Below are 25,066 nucleotides of genomic sequence, written 5' to 3'. Positions count from 1 at the left end.
TTTGTGTCTTTAGTTCTGTCTGACCATTGCTCATAGTCACCTATCTATATTGTTGGCAATAAACCCTTCTTAACTTGAAGTGACAACAAGTCACCCTCGAGTTACTATAGTTTCAAATATGGACTTTTTTTTGGGATACAATATGTATCTGGCACAAGTTTGATGGAGTGGTAGAAATGAATCATAGAATTCTACAGTGCAGAAAGAGGCCCTTCAGCCCATCGAGTCTGCATCGACCACAATCCCACCTAGGCCCTACACCCCCATATCCCTACAGTGAAAGTGTAACCTTTCCAGAACACTGGTAAGACTGGATAAAGACTTGCGATCCACGTAATTCCTATTTCTCCTTCTCCAGTTCTCTGCCCAAAGGCAGGACAATCCCCATCCGGACGCTTCCACTCAAACCAGGATTGAACCTTATGCAATTGATACAATCTGAACCATAAAGGCAGTCCTGCCCAAGTTACTGTAGCAACATATTTTTACATGCACGTTGTAGCCAGCTGCAATCAGTGTGTCTGCTGGAACGATTTACAAGTTAACACTCAACTTACTTGGTCAAGTTATAAACTCCCTATCTGTGACCATCAGGTCCTGGGATGGGACTTGAACCCAGAGCTTCTGATTCAGAGACAGGATGCCACCCCCTGCGACACAACTCCTCCCAATTCCAATATTGTGCTAGAATGGCTCTTCTAACAAGTAGTTTCTTTAGCAGTCCCCAGAAAGGATGGGTTAATTGCTTAGTGTCATAAGTAGGCTCACATTAACACTGTAATGAAGTTATTGTGAAAAATCCCGTGGTCGCCACATTCTGGCAGCTGTTCAGATACACTGAGGGAGAGTTAAGCGTGGCCAATCCATCTAACCAGCATGTCTTTCAGACTGTGGGAGGAAACTGGAGCACTCGGAGGAATCCCACGCAGACACAGGGAGGATGTGCAGACTCCACACAAACAGTGACCCAAGCCAGGAATCGAACCCGGGTCTGCTAAGTCCACTGTGATGCCCAGGTAAGAGGCAGGAGAAGGAATCCTTCCAAATGAAGAGCACTACAGCCAAACCACTTTTTAGGAGCAAATTAGAAATCGGTACATACATATTGGGGAAGGATAGAAGTTGTGTGTCACTTTCTTTCAAATAAATAGTTTAAATAATCTAGTGGATAATTATAGCTGAGACAATCCAAGAACATAAAATTATTTTCCCAGGTCAGATCTTTTGTTCAGCAAAAGTATTTATGCAGATTGCTGTTAAAAGCCCAATTGGTTGAACATGAGGGAACTTTTTACATGGGGTTTATACTACAGACTGGCATCATGTCTTTAGTTCTGTCTGACCATTGATGGCATATACATATTTATATTGCTGGTAATAAACCCTTCTTAACTTGTAGTCACGAGTCACCCTCAAGTTGCTATTGTTTCAAATATGGACTTGGACCGAAGGGCCTATTTCCATGCTGTAAACCTCTATGACTCCATGCAAGGAGACAACGCACAATGGAAAGTTTTTGTCACATTCACAGAATGTCAACTCTTGTGGACACCAGGGGTGGGGGAGACCCACGGTGCAACTTGACTCCCCCTCTTTGGGCAGATGTGTGGGATTGAGGATGTCTTGCTTCCCGTCCAGTTTGCTAAGTCCAAAGCACGGTCTGCACACTCTACCACATGTAGGGTATGCGTTGCTGGAAGAGTTGGTTAGCTGAGTGGTTTGAAGGTTTGGCCATTCCCTCCGACACTTTGATTTCACCTTACCATGTTCCCGACAAAGTCTCACTGCATTCGGTGCCATCCTCGATGAACCTTCAGGTCAGCCACAACCCATAAATCAGTGGGTACGTTTGCCAGCTACAGCGATGCTTTGAGGACATCCTTAACGTGTTTCTGCTTTTCCTTTTGTGCAGTGCTGAATGACTTTGCGATTAATGTATAAAGAGAACATTGGGCCTATCGAGCCTGCACTGATTCATTAGAACAGCATCCCACCCAGACTCTCCCCTCCACCCTATCCCCATAACCCCATGAATTTTTAGCATGGCCAATCCACCTAACCTGTGCATCTTTGGAATATTAAGGAGCAATTTAGCATAGCCAATCCATCTAACCTGGACAGCTTTGGATACGAAGGGCAATTTAGCAAGGCCAATCCACTTAACCAGACAACTTTGGACTGTGGGAGAAAACCCATGCAGATATGGGGAAAATATGCAGACTGTACACAGACAGCTACCCAAGGATGGAATCAAACGTGGGTCCCTGGTGCTGCGAGACAGCAGTGCTAACCACTGTGCCATCCACAAATCAGCACGTGTTAAAATCTGAAGTTGCGATCAGTTTCAGCGGACAGTGATTGTGTGAACATTGACAGTTTGCAATTAAAATGTCATTCAATGCTCCAAGCTATAAAAAAGTGACATCATTGTCCATACAGTTAAATGCAACCACACTAATCAGCAAATGCTTTTTAATAGCACGAATGAATGTAAAAAAAATACACACATTTCATCCAAAATCAAAATCTATATACAATGCAATATTAAATGGACAGTCAATATTTTTCTTTGCCTCAGGATTGAGCTGCCATCCATATTATATATAAGCAAAAAAGTGTTTTGGCCCAAGGGCGCATGATCACTACTTCAGAAACCGATCCAACTTCTTCTGAATATTTGCAAATGCATCCCTTCCCAGATAGTCTGCGTTGCCTTCTTCCCATCGACGCCTTTCGTCTGTTTGCACCTGCTGCTTTACATCCTTCTCCAAGGACAGGTCTGCAAAAGAGGCAGCTACATCCTCCTGAAGGGGGAAAGGGTGGGGAACAAAATATAAGAGGATTCAGGATTTTAGCAAGCTTAAAAAAAAGCAAGATGAAAGAGAGAGGCAGAGGGACTGGGGGGAGTGGGAGAGAAAGAGATGGCCTGGTGGAGAGAGAGAGAGAGACAGAAGGATCCGGGGGAGAGAGTAGGACCCCAGGGGGAGAGAGAGAGAGAGAGAGAAAGTGAGAGCACCCACAGCAGCGGGGGGGCGGGGGAGAGAGAGTGGCATGGGGAAGGGAAGAGACAGCGCAAATAGCCCTGGAAAGGGGGAAGGGCAGGTAGAGAGAGAGACCGTCTGAGACAGAGTGAGAGAGAGAGACTGGCCCGGGGGGAGGGACTCTGACAGGACGGATGTAGAAATGATGTTTACTTTGGTGGGAGAATCTGGAACCAAACGCCACCATTTGAAAACAAGAAGAAACATTGCGGACAGGGGTGAAAATTTATTTTGAGAGTTGAGAGACTTTGGAGTTAATCTTCCTCAAAAAGGTGGCTGGGTTAGAGTTTGAGAATATCCTTTAATGCATTATGAACACTAATTGAATTTGGAAGCCATATAAATATGATGGTATTCACAGTGAGGAGGAGGACAGAGCTGCAGTGGTGTGATACCTGGGTGCTCACCCCTAAGGGCGGCTCTCCAACCTGGCATTAAGCTCAGCCACTCATGTTGACACCATCTCAGGTGTAACTCTCCCCACACCCCCACTCCCCACTCTCAGAGCTGTTACAGTGTAGGAGGAGGTCATTTAGAGTCATGGAGGTTTACAGTATGGAAACAGGCCCTTCAACCCAACTTGCCCATGCTGCCCCTTTTTTTTGAAAAAGCCCCTAAACTAATCCCAATTGCCTGCATTTGGCCCATATCCCTCTACACCCATCTTATCCATGTAACTGTCAACTGCTTTTTAAAATGCAAGATTGGACCCGCCTCTACTACTACCACCTCTGGCAGCTTGTTCCAGACACTCACCACTCTGGACACTTTTGTACCTCTCCCCTCCCAGCTTAAACCTATACCCTCTAGTTTTAGACTATCCTACTTTTGGGAAAAGATATTGACTATCTAGCTAATCTGTGCCCCTCATTATTTTGTAATCCTCCATAAGGTCACCCCTAAGCCTCCTACACTCCAGAGAAAAAAAAGTCCCAGTCTATCCAGCCTCTCCTTATAACTCAAGCCATCAAGTCCCGGTAGCGTCGTAGTAAATCTTTTCTGCGCTCTTTCTACAATAAGGTGACTAGAACTGTACACAGTATTCCAAGTGTGGCCTTACCAATGTCTTGTACAACTTCAACAAGATGTCCCAATTCCTGTATTCAATGTTCTGACCAATGAAATCAAGCATGCTGAATGATGCCTTCACCACGCTGTGATTCCACTTTCAAGGAGCTATGAACATGTACCCCTAGATCTCTTATTGATGATTTGGCCCATCATGTCTGCACAGATGCTCAGCATTCATGTATTTACCCTGTCCCTCCACTTTGCTGTTTACTGGCCTGACTGCTATTGACAGATGCTCCCTGGTGTGTGGCATCTCTGCCATCAAGATCTGCCAATAACCATAATGATCAGAGTGTGCCCAATTCTTGGCATTGCAGCCATGAGTGCCATTTAGATCATTCCACAACCTCCTTAGATACTCTCTGCCCAGATGCCTGTCAACTGCCATTTGAGAACCTCTGGCCTCACAACATTGATGGGCTGCCCTTCAAATCCACATTCCCTCTGGTCTCAACTCACTGTTAGGTGTCCCCGATCACAGTTACCTGAAGCACCATTACTTCTGATCACCTACACCTCAAAAAGGAGGGCCTTGCCCACCTTAAGGGTCAGAAGAAACCCCCCAGCCCTCTCGCATTCTGCCCAAAACTTGTGCCTGGCGGATGGGGTCCTCAAAATGCTTCCTCCCACCTCGTCACATCAGTCACAGGAGCCGAGAAACCTTTGATCTCAAACACTGGGAAACAAGTTGGTTACAGCTATGGAAAAGCTTTTGCGCCATGGCCATTTGACCCATTAATGCCAGACCGCAAATGGATGTGGGGAGGATGTTTCCACTAGTGGGAGAGACCAGAACTTGAGGGCACAACCTCAGAAGGAAGGGACGCTCCTTTAATACTGAGATGAGAAGGAATTTGTTCAGTCAGAGGGTGGCGAATCTGTGAAATTCATTGCCACAGAGAGCTGTGGAGGCCAGCTCACTGAGTGTCTTTAAGACAAAGACAGGTTCTTGACCAATAAGGGGATCAAGGGTTATGGGGAGAGGGCAGGAGGTGGGGATGAGAATTAAATCAGGCATGATTGAATAGCAGAGCAGACTCAGTGGGCTGAATGGCCTGATTCTGCCCCTACATCTTATGGTCTTATTCCTTCCATTCTTTCCTTAGAGAGCAGTGAAGGTACAAATACAACCCAAGAATAAAAAGGGCCTCAATTCGCACGCTTACTTCTGTAGCCGGTTCAACTCTGGCAGGAGGAGGTGTCATTCCCGTATCCTAAATGAAAGAGCATACAAACAAACCTATTAATAACTCGGTTTTCAAACTAACTTCTGATACATAGTGACTCAAATGTCATTTTTCTTACAATAGGTTCCATCAAGTTACAGAAATCACATTCTGTTCATTTTTCCCTTTAATGCTCACTAAATGCTGCAAGTACATTCTGCCCAGTGAAAATCTGGCCTAAGCGCGCACACTATCCAAACACTACCAGGACAGGAGGTCTACTAAGCAGGAACACAGAACAGGAGTAGGCCATTCAGCCCCTCAAGCCAGCTCCGTCATTTAATAAGACCAAGTGTCATCACTCATTCTATCCCATTTCTCGAAATACATCTCAGCAAGTAGTTAACAATTCCCTAGGGGCTTAGCCTAGGGTTGGTGAGCGGGGAAAGGAACACGGGAAGAGACTTAGGGCGGCATAGTGGTTAGCACTGCTGTCTCACAGAGCCAGGGACCCAGGTTTGATTCATAGCTTGGGTCACAGTTGTGTGTGCAGTTTGCACGTTCTCCCCATGTCTGTGTGGGTTTCCTCCGGGTGCTTCAGTTTCCTCCCACAGTCCGAAAGACGTGTGGGTTAAGTTGATTGGCCATGCTAAAATTGCCCCTTAGTGTCCTGAGATGCGTAGGTTAAAGGAATTATCGGGTAAATGTGTAGGAATATGGAGGTAGGGGGCTGGATGGGGTTGTGGTCAGTGCAGACTCGATGGGCTAGATGGCCACTTTCTGCACTGTAGGGGTTTCTATGATTCTAAAGTTAGAGACAAGAGGCAGCAGCTTCCACACCAGATTCACACAATGACTGCGACTCCGCAATGTGGGACTTGGACCATCAGGAGCAGTTGCTGCCCGGTTAGACCTCCTCACCACACACCAAACACATGTTACATCAAAATCAGACATGCAGTGGCAAAAGGGGCAGAGGCAGGATAGACCAAATCATCATCATGGCATAAGACAATCCACAGGATGTGGCACACTTCACACAAACAAAAGATGGCTTGGCCAACTTTTGTTTAAGAGTGCACCTTTCCGAAACAGCAATTATACCTGAAAAGATTTCTTAGTAAACTCTTTAGTACGACTTTTTTTAAAAAATTCATTCATAGGCCATGGTTGTTGCTGGCTGGATCAGCATTTATTGACAATCCCTAGTTGTCTTTGAACTGAGTGACGTGCTGGGCCATTTCAGAGGGCAGTCAAGAATCAACCACATTGCTGTGGCTCAGGAGTCACATGGTAGGCCAGACCAGGTAAGGACAGCAGGTTCTTTCCCTAAAGGTTAAGGAACTAGATGGGTTTTTTTGACAATCGACAAACGTTTCATGGTCATCAGTAGACTCTTGATTCCGGGTGATTTTTTTTTATTATTGAATTCAAATTCCACCATCTGACAAAGAACAAAGAAGAACACAGCACAGGAAACAGGCCCTTCGGCCCAACGAGCCCGCGCCACCATTTTAACATCGAGTGCCCTCCTCTACCTATAACCTTTGTCTATGCCTTCTGGGGAAGATTGAGGGAAGACTAATTTAGGGACAATTTGTTACACCAATCAGCCTAAGAGCACGTTTTTGGGGTGTGGGAGGAAACCGGAGAAAACCCACGCAATCACGGGGAGAATGTGCAAACTCCCACAGGCACTGGCCCAAATCCATGTATCTGCACAGCAAACAGTGATGCCAGGGTACCCAGAACGGTCTGGATGAACAATCTAGCAATAATACCATGAGGACATCACCTCTCCTAGTTAGCGTGCCCAAGTGTTAGATTGCAAGTTAGTTTATTTGGAAAAAATTGCTGGATAGTTGAGAGGATTGATTTACGAGGCTATTTGCAGTCTGATATTCACATGTACCATCTTCACAGACGACGTACTGGGTTCGGCAGTTAACGGCTCACTCTGACGCCTTATACTATCTGTACGTTTATGTGAAAAATAGAGCTGTTGGAAATAAGGAGAATCATCTGTAAACGTCAATTCATCACACTAGGCTTAATCTCTACTGTGAAAATTAATTGCTACAGCACATACAATAAGGCATATTTTCCTCTCAAAAAGCAATGGATGAACTCCAATTATCACAGATTTATGCAATGATACTGCTAAATCTTCTCTGCAATCCAAATTCAATGATGGGAACAAGAAAAATGCCAAGTCTTGATCTAGGGATAGTTTATCAGCCAGCTGGAGGGGGGAGGAGGGGGTGGGGGGCAAACTGGCATTGCATCTCAACTTCCCATCATAAAAGCTGGCAGTTCCCTGCCAGGGCAGGCAATTAAAAATTTACCCCAAGGTCATAATAAATGCTACTTTCAAACACCTCCATGATAAATGGACCCCAAGCTGGATGAACCTTGGTGCAAATCTTTTTTTTTGATTGGTACAGTGCAACATTACATGTCTGCCTCCTAGCCTAATCTGTGCCCCAGCAGTCTCTCTTTATAAATACTCCAAGCATGTAATTAAACAATGCCCTTCACCAATGTACCTTAAACATACAGGGGCAGTGATGTACCGTCAGCAGGTAGGGGCGATACCGTGGCACACTGGTTAGCACTGCTGCCTCGCAACACCAAGGACCCAGGTCCGAATTCCAGCTTGGGTCACTGTCTGTGCGGAGTCTGCACGTTCTCCTTGTCTCTGCATGGGTTTCCTCCCACACTCTAAAAGACATGCTGGTTAGGTGCATTAGCTATGGTAACTTGATTCTAGTGTAAAGGAGATTAGCAGAGTATATAGGTGAAGTTGTGGGAATAGGGCCTAGGTGTGATTGTGGTTGATGCAGACTCGATGGGCCGAATGGCCTCCTTCTACACCGTAGGGATTGCATTTTTCTATGAGTCTGCACATTCTCCCTGTGTCTGCATGGGTTTCCTCCGGGTACTCCAGTTTCCTCCCACAATCCAAAAGACATGCCGGTTTGGTGCATTGGCCATGCTAAATTCTCTGTGTACTTGAACAGGAGTGTGGGGACTAGGAGATTTTCACAGTAACTTCATTGCAGTTGTTAATATAAATCTACTTGTGACACCAATAAATAAATTTAAAAACTCAACCCAGTGCCCCAGCATCTCTCTTTATAAATGCTCCAAGCATGTAATTAAACAATGCCCTTCACCAACGTATCTTGAAACATATAATTAACACACCATCAGCACTCCACAGCATAATTCGCACTTTAAGCAGAATAATTCACAAACCAGCAGAAAAAAAAAACTTGAAATATATTTTCCCCATATTTGGCTTTTGGATATCTTTCTACAATGAGTGTGATTAAAACAATTTTCTTTTGCTGCATAGGTGCTGACTTTTTTTAAATTCATACATTCACGGGACATGGATGTTGCTGGCTGGCCATCTTTATTGCCCATTCCTAGTTGCCCCTTGAGAAGCTGGTGGTGAGCTGCCATCTTGAATTGCTGCATTTCAGATGGTGTGGGTTGACCCACAATGCTGTTAGGGAGGGAATTCCAGGATTTTGGCTCTGTGACTGTGAAGGAATGGTGATATATTTCCAAGTCAGGATGATGAACGGCTTGGAGGGGAACTTGCAGCTGATGGCGTTCCCATGTATTTGCTGCCCTTGTCCTTCTAGACGGAAATGGTCATGGGTTTGGAAGGCGCTGTCTAAGCATCTTTGGTGCAGTGCATCTTGTAGATAGTACACACTGCTGCTATTGAGTGTCAGTGGTGGAGGGAGTGGGTGTTTGTAGGTGTGGTGTTGGACTTTGGGGAGTTTCTGGACAGTGAACTGACCACTAGGTCACAACCTCTTGGGCATCCATGCCTCCAGTTCTGAGAAAACCTGCCAGTAGGATATGAAGATGGCAGATATTGGCAATGGGAGGGGAGGAGTTGCTAAAGCTGTGGTTCCTGGGGGCTGCCCATTTGGAGGGGCATCAGAATGGGTGAGCAGAAACAGATCATTCAGCTGGTGGAGAAGAGGGCCCCAAGAAAACACAGGCCAGCGAATCCTGCACCTTCTCAGTCTACTGTCCTCCTCTGCAGCCAATGCAGCAGACACTGCCAGGACAGAGTGGGGTTCCTGAGCACAGTAGGTAATGCTTAACTACTGCAGCACAAACCAATATCTCACAGGACAGCAAGGCTTCCATTCACAGAATCCCCACAGTGCAGAAAGTGGCCATTTGGCCCATCGAGTCTGCACTGACAACAATCCCATCCGGGTCCTATCCCCGCAACCCAACATATTTGCACTAGTAATCCCTCTCACGTACACATCCTGGGACACTAAAGGGCGATTTAGCATGGCCAATCAACCTAACCGGCACATCTTTGGACTGTGGGAGGAAACCCACGCAGACATGGGAAGAACATGCAAACTCCAAGCCAGGAATCGAACCAACTTCTCTTGAGCTGTGAGACAGCAGTGCTAACTCCTATGCCACCACGCTGCCCTTTGTTGTTGCCAGAGTGCTCTCTATTTCCCTGCTACAAAGCTCTACATCAACAACATTAAACCTATTAATCTACCCACTGAACTCGAGGGGCCACAGGAATATCCATGAGTTGGATCAAAGGAGGAGGGACATAATCATGTAGGCAAAATACTGGGGATTCTGGAACCTGAAACAAAAACAGGAAATGCTGGAAAATCTCAGCAGGTCTGACAGCAGATCTGTGGAGACAGAATAGAGAAAACCTTTCAAGTCCAGATAACCCTTCATCAGCTAAAGATGAGGAAAATAGGATGTGATTTATACTGTGAGGGTGAGGGAAGGTGGGGGGGATGTAATTGATAGGGATAGCATAGACAAAAATGCAAAGGGAATGTAAACGGTGATAATAAAGCCTAGGATTGGTGCTAATAGCGTCCATTAAGAGATGAGGATGTGTAATTAGCAAAGGTGCATGGAATCAAACACTGCAGCAGGAGGCCATTCGGGCTATCCAGTCTGCACCGACCACAATCCCACCCAGGCCCTATCCCCGCAATCCAACACATTTGCCCCACTAATCCCTCTCACGTACACATCCGGGGTCACTAAGGGGCAATTTAGCATGGCCAATCAACCTAACCTGCACATCTTTGGACTGTGGGAGGAAACCCGAGCACCCAGAGGAAACCCACGCAGACTTGGGAAGAACATGCAAACTCCAAACCGGGAATCGAACCCACTTCTCTTGAGTTGTGAGGCAGTGGTGCTAACTACTATGCCACCATGCTGCCCTTTGCATTCCCATAACCCCATGCATTCACTCTAGCCAGTCCCCCTGACACCAAGGCACAATTTAGCATGGACAATGCACATAACCTGCACATTTTTGGACTATGGGAGGAAACTGGGACACCTGGAGGAAACCCACGCAGATACAGGGAGAACGTGCAAACTCCACACAGACAGTGATCCCGGGAATCGATCCCGGGCCCCTGGCGCTGTAAGGCAGTACCACTAACCACTGTGCCGTTTGGAGTGTCGGAATGTGGCAGATGGCCCTAGTGAGTTGTGGGGGGGGAAACAAAATTGAAAGTGAGATTTTAGAAGTGGAAAAATAAGAATGTAAAGCAATAAAAATGGAGCAATGGGATAAAGAGAAGAAATGAAATAAAATAAATGGAAATGGGATGGGGATGGAGGGGAGAGTTCATGCCCTGAAGTTGTTGAACTCAATGTTCAGTCCGCAAGGCTGTAAAGTGCCTAATCGGAAGATCAGGTGCTATTCCTCCAGTTTGTGTTGGGCTTCGCTGGAACATGGCAACAGGCCAAGGATGGACATGTGAGCTGAAGTGGCAAATGATACAAAAGGCATAGTCATGTAGGTCTCATACAGGAGTGCCAGTCTAAGGCTGTGGGACCAAAGAACACTTCAAGCAACAATTGTGATAAAAGGTGGACAATAAGTTCTCCAATTATGTGACATTTCGTCTCAAAAGCAGCACCGATCCCGACAGTCGACAGAGGATATTTGCGGGAAATGGTTTCAGGATTTCTATTTAAATATGGATTAGTGCACAGCGCACAGGTAGTCACAGCTCACTGGCACACATATGCAAGGGTTAACTCCACAATTCAGTCCTACCAGTCAAGCGGATCGCCAACCCTTCAGCATCCTGGAGTCTTCAAGACTTGAGGATTAACCTCCAGGATACAGCTTTAAGCAACCCAGAAGAACAAGCTTCTAAGCCTTTGACGTTTTAAAAATTTTCTTTCATTATTTATTATGAAACTATTGGAGGTAAGGTGTTGGGGGGGGTGCGGTGGGTGCAGGGAGATGGTAAAAACAGTTTCATTATGGAGTACAATGTTAGCAAGTGTGAGGTTATCCACTTTGGTAGAAATAATAGCAGGAGGGATTATTATTTAAAAGGCAAAAAGCTGCAGCATGCTACGGTGCAGAGGGACCTGGGGGTCCTTGTGCACGAATTGCAAAAACCCAGTCTGCAGGTGATCAAGAAGGCGAATGGGATGCTGGCCTTTATAGCGAGGGGGATAGAATATAAAAGCAGGGAGGTCTTGCTGCAACAGTACAGGGCACTGGTGAGGCCGCAGCTGGAGTACTGTGTGCAGTTTTGGTCGCCGCACTTGCAGAAGGATATATTGGCCTTGGAGGGAGTGCAGAGAAGGTTCGTTAGGCTGATACCGGAGATGAGGGGGTTAGCCTATGAAGAGAGACTGAATAAACTGGGTCTGTACTCAGAGTTTAGAAGGATGAGGGGGGATCTTATAGAGACATATAAAGATAATGAAGGGGATGGATAGGGTAGAGGTAGAGAGATTCTGCCGCTTAGAAAGGACAGCAGGACTAGAGGACACAGCCTCAAGATAAGGGGGGGCGGGGGGGGGGGGGGGCGCAGTTTAGAACGGAGTTGAGGAGGAACTTCTTCACTCAAAGGGTGGTGAATCTCTGGAATTCTCTGCCCGTTGAAGTGGTGGAGGCTACCTCGCTAAATATATTTAAGTCACGGGTAGATAGGTTTCTGATAGACAGGGGAATTAAGGGTTATGGGGAGAAAGCAGGAAAGTGGAACTGATCCACTTCAGATCAGCCATGATCTTATTGAATGGCGGGGCAGGCTCGAAGGGCTAGATGGCCTACTCCTGCTCCTATTTCTTATGTTCACTCCACAATTCAGTCCTCCCAGTCAAGCAGATCGCCAACCCTTCAGCATCCTGGAGTCTTGAAGACTTGAGGATTAACCTCCAGCATACAGCTTTAAGCAACCCAGGAGAACAAGCTTCAAAGCCTTTGACGTTTTAAAAATTTTCTTTCATTATTTATTATGAAACTATTGGAGGTAAGGTGTGGGGGGTGGGGGGGTGCAGTGGGTGCAGGGAGATGGTAAAAACAGTCTGTTTCACAAACTTAATCCAACCAGGCACCCTCTCTCCTTGGCTGTGGGGAAGGCTGTGTGAAGAGAATGGACCAATTGAGGCAGTGTGTGGGGGTGGGTAGTTCAAGGCAGGAGATCAGGTAATGTGGTACATCCAGGAAGTACAGTGGCACATTGGTTAGCACTGCTGCCTCACAGCACCAGGAACCCCGGTTCGATTCCCAGCTTGGGTCACTGTCTGTGCGGAGTTTGCACGTTCTCCCCGTGTCTGCGTGGGTTTCCTCCGGGTGCTCCATTTTCCTCCGACAGTCTGAAAAGCGTGCTGATTAGGTGGCCTGGCCCGAACAGGCACTGAATTGTGGCGACTAGGGGAATTTCACAGTCACTTCATTGCAGTGTTAATGTCAGCCTTACTTGTGACTAATAATTAAACTTTAAGAGGACACCCAGCCAGAGCTGGTCAAAGCAGATCCCCCACACCCACACTGCAGGCACAGTGGATGAGAAACAACCCTTGGGGCAAAGTCTCCTCAGTTGCAGTACTGGAACAGGAGTTCACCCAAGGCCCCATCTCTCAGAGTCACAACAGAATTTTAAAAGTAGCACAGTTTCTCACTGGGAAACAGATACTTACTAGTTTTCCCGGCACAGACAGGCCATGTTCTCGATCTTCCGTTCCCTAAATGGAAAATTTTACAAATGAAAGAAACAGCTCAATTAATATCCCTGCTTTCAAACTAACTTACGACGTGCAATAAATTAATTAAACAAATTCTTAACTGGCTCGTACCTTTCCGCCGCTCTTCATTTTCCCCCTTGAAACCCGAAAATCTCAGTGAAAGTAAGTTCCACCTACCGGCAGTCTAGCTCGCCAGGCAGAGCAGCCTAAATCTAACCCAGAACCAAAGGTCGAATGGGTAAAGACACTGGGCATGTGTAGCCCCAGCCTGCACAACCCATGTCATTTTGGTCTGATTGTTGCAGTCAGCAAGTTCAGTGGCTGCAAAGGAACATCCCTGAGCCAAGAGAGGGGCAAATATATTTATTGTGGGTTCTAAGGTTGCTGAATCCTAATCCAGCAAGCCCGCAGGCGAATGTTTCACAAGGTTACTTGTGCTACTTCCCAAGACCGAACAGTCCATATACATTCACCATCAAGACCGAACAGTCCATATACATTCACCATCAAGACCGAACAGTCCATATACATTCACCATCAAGACCGAACAGTCCATATACATTCACCATCAAGACCGAACAGTCCATATACATTCACCATCAAGACCGAACAGTCCATATACATTCACCATCAAGACCGAACAGTCCATATACATTCACCATCAAGACCGAACAGTCCATATACATTCACCATCAAGACCGAACAGTCCATATACATTCACCATCAAGACCGAACAGTCCATATACATTCACCATCAAGACCGAACAGTCCATATACATTCACCATCAAGCCACAAGGAAGAATATATCCTTCAAGGGATATATCAAAATGCGTTTACCGCCTTCCCACCAAACCTCAAGTTGGCCACATCTAACTGGAGAACAGAATGGAGAATATTGTCAATACTGACCTAATTCACTAAAACCTCAACCTATTCAGCTTCAATCATCGCGCCAGATCTGACCTCTCCCATTAGAAACATTGAGAGATTTGGGAGTTCCTTGTTAATGTGAGGTCTTATGAGTTGACCTACCCTCCCACACCTGAGTTAGTCTGGGACTGGGGTCACGGGTAGGTCAGACCATTAAGCAAGCAGCTGTCACAGCCTAACAGATATTAGTGTTTAAATTGGAATTTTTGTAGGACTACCCAATAGCTTCAGGTCCCTTTTTACTGTTACCCACTTTTTTTACTCTTTCTTTCATGGGACGTAAGCATCATTCATTAGAACAAAGAAAATTACAGCACAGAAACAGGCCCTTCGGCCCTCCAAACCTGCACTGACCATGCTGCCCGACTTAACTAAAACCCCCTACCCTTCTGGGGACCATCTCCCTCTATTTGCATCCTATCCATGTATTTGTCAAGATGTCCCATAAAAGTCACTATCATATCTGCTTCCACTACCTCCCTCGGCAGCGAGTCCCAGACACCCACCACCTTCTGTGTCAAAAACTTGCCTCATACATCTCCTTTAAACCTTGCCACTGCACCTTAAACTTATGCCCTCCTCAGAATTAACTCTTCCATCCTGGGAAAAAGCTTCTGACTATCCACTCTGTCCACGCCCCTTATAATCTTGTAGACTTTTATCAGGTCGGTCCTCAATCTCTGCCATTCCAGTGAGGACAAATCAAATTTCTCCAACCTCTCCTCATAATTAATGTTCTCCATACCAGGCAACATCCTGGTAAATCTTTTCTGTGCCCTCTCCAAAGCTTTTACATCCTTCTAGCAGTGTGGCGAGCAAAATTGAACACTATATTCCAAGTGCGGTCTAACTAATGCTGTATAAAGTTGCAACATGACTTGCCAATTTTTTTTTAGGCCAGCATTTATTGCCTGAATGCTCCTCAATTCAAGAACAATTAAGAGTCTGCAGCCACACATAAGCTAGACAGGGTGAAGTCAGAAGATTTCCTTCCCTAAAGAACGCTGATGAACCAGATGGGTTTTTCCGACAATTGACAATGCTATTAGACTTTTAACTCTAGATTCCTAATGAATTCAGATTTCACCATCTGCCATGATGGGATTCGAACCTGGATCTCCAGAGCATTACCCTGGCTCTATGGATTACTAGTCCAGTGACAATACTACTATGCCACCACCTCCCCTCCCGTCAACTAAATTCACAAACAGCCACAGTAAGATTTCTGTTCACATTCTCGGCATTGTTAGTCCAGGCCTCTGGCCTGCTGGTCCAAAACCTCTTCATTACCCTAGAAGGGCAGAAGCAGTGAGGACATCGAGCAGGAAGTTCTGGGGGCTGGGGTATGGAACGATTTTGAAGCCCTTTGCAATCAAACACCTCACGCATAGTAATTGTAGCTTCAAACTACATTTATTACCCAACCCCAGCATCCTGGAGTGACTTGGTAGGCCACTTCAGATGTGAGTTTCAAGTCAACCTTTTATTTTAGTCTGAAGAGCCCTTGAGAAAAAAAATTGCCTCCAGTCAAAACTACTGGGGACTGCAAGGTTAAAAATTAGACATTTGTATACCAATTACAAGGCAAATTACCACGTCTGTCTGGTAGAAAGTATAATTTGCACATATTAGTGCAAACTAGTCTAAACAGACTAGACTACCTGCATTGAATTATATATCAATGAAAAAAAATGAAGTTAAGTTAATCCCAGCTTTTTTTTAACATTTTATTTCATATCATTTTCTCAATCTTTCCAGTATAAATATATTCAGGTGCTTATCTTAACGCTTTATCCCCACAATAAAAGATGCTCATGTTTTCTTGATTTAGTGGCTCAAACTTGATCTAACTGGGGAAAAAGAAAAATGCTAACAAAAAAGACACATCCATCTCAGTCAGCCTGACCGAGGTAAATAACTGGAGTCACATAAAGGCTAGACCAAGATTTCATTCCCAAGATATTCAGTGAGCCGGTCAGGTTTTTACAACTTTTCTTTTATTCGTTTCACCGGATGGGAGTGTTGCTGGCTGGGCCAGCATTTACTGCCCATCCCCAAACTGCCCTCCATTCCCGGGGGCCTCAAAGTCAACCACATTACTGTGGCTGTGGAGACACATGTAGGCCAGACCAGGTAAGGACAACAGATTTCCCTCTCCAAAGGGCATTAATGCACTAGATGGGTTTTTATGACAATGGTTTCATGGACATCGGTAATTCTTAATTCCAGATTTTTATTTAACTCACCATCTGCCGTGGCGGGATTTGAACCCACGTCCCTGGTTCTTGATCTGGGTCTCTGGATTACAAGTCTAGTGACAACACCACTATGCCACTGTCTCCCTGCAAATTAAACTGCTTGATGGCCAACTTACTAACACTAGTTTTTGTAAGGAATAAAAGTGATACTGATATCAGTACGAAAAAAATAAATATCTTATATATATATTGCTGTAAATGGTGTTCAAATTCTCAGCCTGCCATTTTAAACTCACGCTGTCTGGATTATAGTCAAGCCCCTGGACTACCAGCCTATTAAAGCAGCAATAATGCTAGCCTTTGCCTGCGGACATCAGTAGAACTAAGATCATCAGTCTGGTTGCGTTGAGGTTACACACTCAAAACAGGCAGGACATCAGAGTCAGAGACATACAGAGATAGATGGTAAAGGCAGTTCTGGGCAAATCATGGATTGCTCTGTTAACGTTAACCCACTCTTACCTGGCACAGTAACATGACATGATTGAGATACAGGTTCTACAAACCAATTATTCATAGGAATATACAAAGTGTCATTTTGAAATAAAAATATGCCCAAATGGATTAGTGCGATACAAAAACAGAAAATGTTAGAAAATACAGCATGTCTGACAGCATCTGTGGGGACTGAAGAGTTAATGTTTTGAGTTAATGTTAACATTTTAGAGTTAATGTTTTAACTGTACAGGGCACTGGTGAGGCCACAGCTGGAGTACTGTGTGCAGTTTTGGTTGCCGCACTTGCGCAAGGATATTTTGGCCTTGGAGGGAGTGCAGAGGAGGTTCACTAGGCTGATACCGGAGTTGAGGGGGTTGAACTATGAAGAGAGGCTGAATAGACTGGGCTTGTACTCGTTGGAGTTTAGAAGGATGAGGGGGGATCTTATTGAAACGTATAAGATGATAAAGGGGATGGATAGGGTAGAGGTGGAGAGGTTCTTCCCGCTCAGAAAGGACAGCAGGGCTAGAGGGCACAGCCTCAAGATAAGGGGGAGGGGGGGGGGGCGCAGTTTAGAACGGAGTTGAGGAGGAACTTCTTCACTCAAAGGGTGGTGAATCTCTGGAATTCTCTGCCCGTTGAAGTGGTGGAGGCTGCCTCGCTAAATATATTTAAGACACGGGTAGATAGGTTTTTGGTAGGCAAGGGGATTAAGGGTTATGGGGAGAAAGCGGGAAAGTGGAACTGAGCTACTTCAGATCAGCCATGGTCTTATTGAATGGCGGGGCAGGCTCGAGGGGTTAGATGGCCTACTCCTGCTCCTATTTCTTATGTTCTTATGTTGAGTGCGAACAGCCCAAGAGCCGCACAGACAACCATTAACTCAGTTCCTCTTGCCACAGACCCGCTGAGTTTTCCCAGCATTTTCTCTTTCCAGCATCTGCAGTATTTTGCTTTCATGAAGTGTGACGCTGCTAGCTAATTGTATTTGGAGAAACATGACGGGGTAGTTCAGAGGATTGATTTACGAGGCTAGCTGTAGTCTGAGAGTCACATGTACCGTCTTCCTAGCCGACTCTCGGTGTTGAACATTTACTGCAGTTATTCTAGCACTGGGTTTGTATGCAAATAATAGCTGTTGAAAATAGAGAAGAGGATCCATCAGCCTCAATCCTTCACACTGGACTTATTATTACTCTGACATATAATTATTGCTAACGAACATAACAACAAAAGGTCATATATTCAAGAAACTAATCAAACCCAATTAAGATAACAGATTAATTCAAGCAAAATTGCTGCTAAACTTTCCATGTAATCCAAATTCAATGTTTTTTTTGTTCATTCGTGGGACAAGGGTGTCGCTGGCTGGCCAGCATTTATTGCCCCTCTCTAGTTGGCCAAGGGCAGTTGAGAGTTGGTGTGGCTCTATAGTCACATGTAGGCCAGACCAGGTAAGGATGGCAGACTTCCTTCTCTAAAGGCCATCAGTGAACCAAATGGGTTTTTCCAACAATGGTTTCACGGTTATCAGTATCACAGAATCCCTATAGTGTAGAAAGAGGCAAAGAGTTCCACCAGGCCCACACCAACAACAATCCTACCCAGGCACCATTCCCCTAGAACCCACGTATTTATCCTCCTAATCCCCCTAACACTAGGGTCAATTTAGCATGGCCAATCAACCTAACCTGCACATCTTTGGATTGTATGAGGAAACTGCAGCGTCCGGAGGAAACCCATGCAGACACGAGGAGAATGTGCAAACTCCACTCAGACAGTGACCCAAGGCTGGGAATCGAACCTGTGCCACCCAGTAGATTTTTAATTGCAGATTTTTTTTCATTGAATTCAAATTCCACCATTTGAAATTTGAATCTGGGTCCCCAATGTTAGTTGGGTTTCTCAATTAATAATCAAGTGACAATACTACTAGACCACTGCCTCTCCTCTAAGAACAAAGAAAAGTGGGGGTCGACTTAGGGTTAGTGTTAGCATTTTGCCACCCTGGTGCAAACTGCCAGTGTGGATGAGAGGCCTCATGGCGTAAAGACAAAGATTCTGAATGGGCTTAACAGGATAGACGTAGAGATCATTGTCCCCTGGTTGGGGCATCTAGCACATTGCTGCAGCATGTGTCCACACAAAGATCGATCAGTTGAAGAGAAATGTCTTCGCTTGGAGGATGTTGTCGTATGAGGAATGGCTAAGGACCCTGGGTCTGTACTCGTTGGAGTTTAGAAGGATGAGGGGAATCTTATTGAAACTTACAGGATACTGCAAGGCCTGAATAGAGCGAATGTGGAGAGGATGTTTCCACTAGTAGGAAAAACTAGAACCAGAGAGCACAACCTCAGGCGAAAGGGATGATCCTTTAAAACAGAGATGAGGAGGAATTTCTTCAGCCAGAGAGTAATGAATCTGTGGAATTCTTTGTCACAGAAGGCTGCGGAGGTCAAGTCATTGAGTGTCTTAAGAAAGAGATGGTTAGGTTCTTGATGAATAAGGGGATCAGGGGTTATGGGGAAAAGGCAGGAGAATGGGGATGAGAAATATATCAGCCATAATTGAATGGTGGAGCAGATTCAATGGGTCAAGTGGCCGAATTCTGCTCCTAAGTCTTATGGCATCGGGAATCTTTGGAACTCTCTACCTCTACATCAGTATTTGGATGCAGAGATGGATAGATGGTGCTTCAGGGAATCAATGGATATGGAGGGTGGATGGGAAAGTGACTTGAGGCAGAAGGTCAGCTGCCATCATACTAAGCGGCAAAGATGGCTCGTGGGGCCATAGCATTCATTCCCTTGTCCCACTTCTTATATCGTTGAAAATGTCTTGGCAGAACGTTCCAAAATCAACACCAAATGATCATAAATGTTATATTTCAAACTACTAAATTTTCAATTAACCAAGTGAATGTACACATCCCATTTGGCAAACAATAAAGCAGAACTAAGCTTTTGGAGACAAAGTGGGGGGGATACCCTTTCCTACTGTCTGAGCTGTGTCGTTCCTTGTAGGCAACATTCTTGAACTGAAAATCATCCATCTCTCTCAGATCCAAAGTGGGTAACCTCATACTCTGAAGTTAGAGGTGGTGAGGAATGGCACTCACAAACACATCACTCATTAAAGACCTACACATTCCCAGGTGTAACGCTATTGTGAGCAACTTGAACCAACATTGACACACTTCCAGGAATCCCATGTAAACACAGGAATGCAACCCAGGACTCTGCTGAAAACACTGGCGCCATCCCAGGGGACCATGTGCAAATGACGTACACACAGCTGCATATTGGGAAACTGCTTCAAGCTATGTTCCACCCGATTCTGATCAGCATATCACTGAACATGTAAATAGTTAGAAAACATCCTCCACAGGAAGTGAAGAACATGTGACACAGCAACAGGGGCAGCGGCGATCCACGGACAGCACGTGTATGCACAGCGCTCTTGTAACCCTGTCTACAGTTCAATGTTCACTAAGTAAAAACAATCATATATAACCAACAATGTCTGATTGCCTCTAGCAAACAAGTTGCCAAAGTAACACAAACAATGCACATTTACAAAATGGACACAGCCGCAGGGATCCCCCCCCACTCCCCCACACCAACATGGACACATCTCCAGCACCCCTCCCCCCCCCACCAACATGGACACATCTGCAAGGACTCCCCCCGCCCCCAACCAAATGGACACACTCACAGGGTTCCCTCCCCCTCCCCTACCAAATGGGCACACCTGTAGGGTTTCCCCCCTTCTCCCCTACCAACAAGGACACACTCACAGCCCCCCCCACCCCGACCACCACTAATGCTGACACAATCCTGGGATTCGCTGCAACTATAACCCCAGAGACCCCCTTAGAATTGTAGCTCGTGAGAAACACTCAGTGAAAACCTCCCTCTATGCCTCAATGCTTGAATAGAAACATAGAAACTAGAAGCAGGAGTAGGCCATTCGGCCCTTCGATCCTGCTCCACCATTCATTTCGATCATGGGTTCATCATTGAATTCAAATTCCTGATTCTGCATCACCACCACCCCCCCTCCTCAATATCCCGTGATCCCTTTAGCCCCTAGACCTGCATCTAATTTCTTCTTGAAATCAGACATTTTGGCCTCAACTACTGTAAGGAAATTTGTACTCAATATGTAAGCATGTTAGTACTTAGAGAATTTGTACTGAACAATTGTACCTAAACTGGGTATGAAATACGGAATCACGGATAGTATTAGAGTGTCTTCCTTGAAGTAGAATTGGGATGGGTAATCAAGTATAGCTGATTTGTAACCTAATATAATCAAGTGTAGCAAATGTGATCAGAGCAGGAGACCCAGAGTAGTAGTATAGCAGTTACTTATTAGCAAATGCAAACAGCAGTCACTTGGGGAGACAATGGGTACTATACAGCTGTCCAGCTTAATATATGATCGTAACAAGCAGGAAAGAATAAAGTGAGCATGTTTTTCTTCACATTCGGCCTAAGTCAGCTAAACCACTATTGTTGTACAAGCAGAGTCGTAAAGATAAGGGCAAAGGATGTAACTACCATGGTTTCGAGAGGAAAAGAGACGTAACAATGGGTGACCAATCTCAAGCAAGGTAAATAAGGGGTCAGTACAGAAACAATGGTGGCTAAACGAGGTCGCATTGTAAAGACAAGATAAGAATCTTGAGATGTGGAGCTGAAATGTGCATAAAAAGACTGTAAGCCGAGGGCTCTGTGGAATGCTCCGGACCTCCCGGCTTTATTCTCTTGTACTGGAAAATAAAGTCTACTGCTTGGAAGATTACAACTCAGACTCTCTGTTTCAATCGGGCTACATAAGTTGTCGTCCTGGGGAACCACGACACTACTTTGTGGCAATGAATTCCACACATTCAACACCCTCTGGGTGAAGACATTTTTCCCCTCGCATCTGCTCTAAAAGATTTGAATGGAAATTTCCTGCATTCTTTTTTTTTTTACAAACAATTTCCTACTTTATTTAAGGAATACTGAATGCCTTCCAGTATCTCCCAGGTGAATCACACATTAATGGCAAGGGCTATTTTACGTCAAGAAAAAATTAAAAGGACAATAAATCACACCCATTTTTCTGGAGCTAACTCTTGATACTTTGTCATGCAAACCCTCTGTCCTCTAACAAAATGAGATCATGGCAAGGTGTGAACTAATGGAACTGACTTTTTCACACACTTATTGCTTTACATGATGCAAGTTTGGCAATTGGAATCTACTGTGTTGACATTGACAAATTGGCAGGGAAGTTGAGGGGGAAGTGGAATTGATTTTCTGCTAATGTTTTGGTTGAATTAAATCTGAACTGACAAAAACTCTATCCATTTTTGCTTTTTCAGGGAGTTACTAATTTCAAAGAACCACCAAGTGCGGAAGCAGGCTATTTGGCCCATCAAGTCTGCATTGACTCTCTGACAGTATCTTAGAACATAAGAAATAGGAGCAGGAGTAGGCCATCTAGCCTGCCCCGCCATTCAAGAAGATCATGGCTGATCTGAAGTGGATCAGTTCCACTTTCCCGCTCTCTCCCCTTAATTCTCCTGTCTATCAGAAACCTATCTACCCGTGACTTAAATATACTTAGCGAGGTAGCCCCCACCACTTCAACGGGCAGAGAATTCCAGAGACTCACCACCCTTTGAGTGAAGAAGTTCCTCCTCAACTCTGATCTAAACTGCCCCCCTCCTTATCTTGAGGCTGTGTCCTCTAGTCCTGCTGTCCTTTCTAAGTGGGAAGAATCTCTCTACCTCTACCCTATCCATCCCCTTCATTATCTTATACGTCTCTGTAAGATCCCCCCCCTCATCCTTCTAAACTCCAACAAGTACAGACCCAGTCTATTCAGTCTCTCTTCGTAGGCCAACCCCCTCATCTAGTGAACCTGGGTAAGTGAATCTTACCCAGGCCCTCTTCCCTGCAACCCCACACGTTTAGCAGGGCTAACCCATCTAACCTACACATCCTTGGGCACACTAAAGGACAATTTAGCATGGCTAAGCCTGCACACCTTTGGACTGTGGGAGGAAACTATGGAACCCCTGGAGGAAAACCCACGCAGACACAGGGAGAAACTGCAATCTCCACACAGACAGTCACCCAAGGCCAGAATTGAATCCGTGTTCTGGGTTTTTTTTTCAAATTCAAACTTGTCTGTTTGCATTCCTGAAGGGTTATCAGAGCGTTAAACCTATTAGACTGTTTTAATTGGGGAAGACATGATGTGGAGACGCCGGCGTTGGACTGGGGTAAACACAGTAAGAAATCTCACAACACCAGGTTAAAGTCCAACTGGTTTATGTGATAGTAAACGCCACAAGCTTTCGGAATGCTGTTCCTTCGTCAGGTGAGTGGAGAGTTCTGGTCAGAACCTGGTGTTGTGGGACTTCTTACTGTTAATTGGGGAAGACACAGAGGCATCTAAAAGTTTGAGGGGAGTGGAATTCCACTGGTATCGTAGAACCTTCATCTGAGCTGGGATCGAGCATAGGACACCCAAGGCCCTTTGAACCTTCCTCCACCCACTGCTCCAACCCCCATCACCAGCCCACAACCAGTTGCAGAAGGGGTTAAGATTAGGCTCCATCAATAGACTAGTCTCATGTCTCTCCATTCCCGCTTGGTGACCTTTCATTTCCGTTTCCTTAGAAGTCTAGCCAAGGCATTTCACTATAGGCAGGCGGGGGTGGGGGACGATCAAGGTAAAATGTAAAGGACTTGAGCCAGTGATACCTTGGGTGCTAATGTCAGTGGGAGATCTGCACAGCAATCAATTCACCACGTGATGCACCTTTCAACACCCAGGAAACTCCTGCTCAGCAGAGAGCTACTTGGAGGAACCTCCTGATTGAAGGGACACAATTCTTCAAGGACACCCAACGGCAGCCCGGAAGAGGAGCCGGAGAAAGGAATACCAATGAGCTAGAGTCCAAGAACTGAACACAGTTCCCAGAAACACGTGCCAAGCGTGCAGACAAAGTTATATCTCTAGGATCTGGCTCATCAGCCAGGCAAGAACCCACACAACCCATGACCAGTAGAGTTTCTTAGCTGGACAGTCATACTTGTTAGAGAGGAAGAAGAGGATTGGCTTGCAGAGCCTTGAACAAATGTTGAAAAAAGACTTGAGCAAGAGCTCCAGGGACACTCCCCCCCCATACCCTGCCAAAGATCCTGGAATGAAGCCTCGGACCTGTCACGTGCTGGACACTCCCCCAATCTCCTCCACCCCTACTAATTGATGGTAACCGCTCCCAAAGGCCCCGACTGCAGCCTCCCACTGTTGAGTTGTTGCCCGAGAGTTGGGCAGGAGATCTGGCTGGTGCTGGTCAGGACCTTGGGAACATTAATGCAACAAGGCCCAGCCAGCAACCGCAAGCAGATAGGTATCCCCAATTCCCTGGGCGTCCCCTACAGATCATGGAACTCGAATGATCCATGTCCACCTCCCCCTTTCAAATCAAGTCCTTGGCGACAAGGCAGATAAAAATAAAAGTGTCCCCACTCCTACCGTTGACCCCCATCGGCGCAATCTCACTTTTGCGTCGTCAATAGAGGACATCACTAATCACTTATCTACATGTTTCAGAATTTTCTTATTTATACATGAGAAAATATTTCAGAATTCTAGCCACATAGCAGGGACAGCTCCACTACTCTGCATTCACAGGAAAGCCTGAAGGTAGAGTGGGCCAGATATAACCCACATTTCTCCACCCCTGCTAGGAACGCTGGACAACAGAGTTTGCCCAGATCTCCATCATCTCAAAACTAAAAGCAGCTCAGTTTCTTGCTACCAGATATATGCTTACTTTTTTAAATGACAAAGCTGGATCGGTGAACAGCTTTTGCTTTCTCTAAATAAAAGACAGGTGCAAAAATATAAAAATTAGTTAATGGCCCAGCTTTCAAAGCAGCACAAGACTTTACACTCATTGAATGAGACAATATCAATTTGGAAATGTGTAGGGTTTTTGGATCTGAACTAGGCACCGCAAAAGAGATTCCCTTCCACCACCCTCCACGCCATCCCCCTTAATATCGAAAACTTAGGGTTAGTCATCATAGAATCCCTACAGTGCCATTCGGCCCATCAAAT

General features: G+C 45.5%; 1 protein-coding gene across 2 annotated transcripts in view; it reads right to left on the bottom strand.

Moving 5' to 3' along the window:
* Positions 1-2,439: 2,439 nt before the first annotated feature.
* Positions 2,440-25,066, bottom strand: part of gyg2 (glycogenin 2) — a 102,869-nt gene continuing 80,242 nt past the window's right edge. For both annotated transcript variants that reach the window (XM_080197661.1, XM_080197662.1), the window contains 3 exons: positions 13,265-13,309; positions 5,279-5,326; positions 2,440-2,804 (listed from right to left, as the gene is read on the bottom strand). In XM_080197661.1, the coding sequence (XP_080053787.1) occupies positions 2,643-2,804; positions 5,279-5,326; positions 13,265-13,309 (255 nt within the window). In that variant the 3' untranslated portion in view covers positions 2,440-2,642. The remainder of the gene's footprint in view (positions 2,805-5,278; positions 5,327-13,264; positions 13,310-25,066) is intronic.

The sequence above is a fragment of the Carcharhinus amblyrhynchos genome, chromosome 10 (genome assembly GCF_965287045.1).
Source record: "Carcharhinus amblyrhynchos chromosome 10, sCarAmb.v2.hapA, whole genome shotgun sequence".
Classification (NCBI taxonomy): Eukaryota; Metazoa; Chordata; class Chondrichthyes; order Carcharhiniformes; family Carcharhinidae; genus Carcharhinus; species Carcharhinus amblyrhynchos.
Note: the sequence above shows the minus strand (reverse complement) of the source record. Positions and strands in the feature narration are given on the sequence as shown.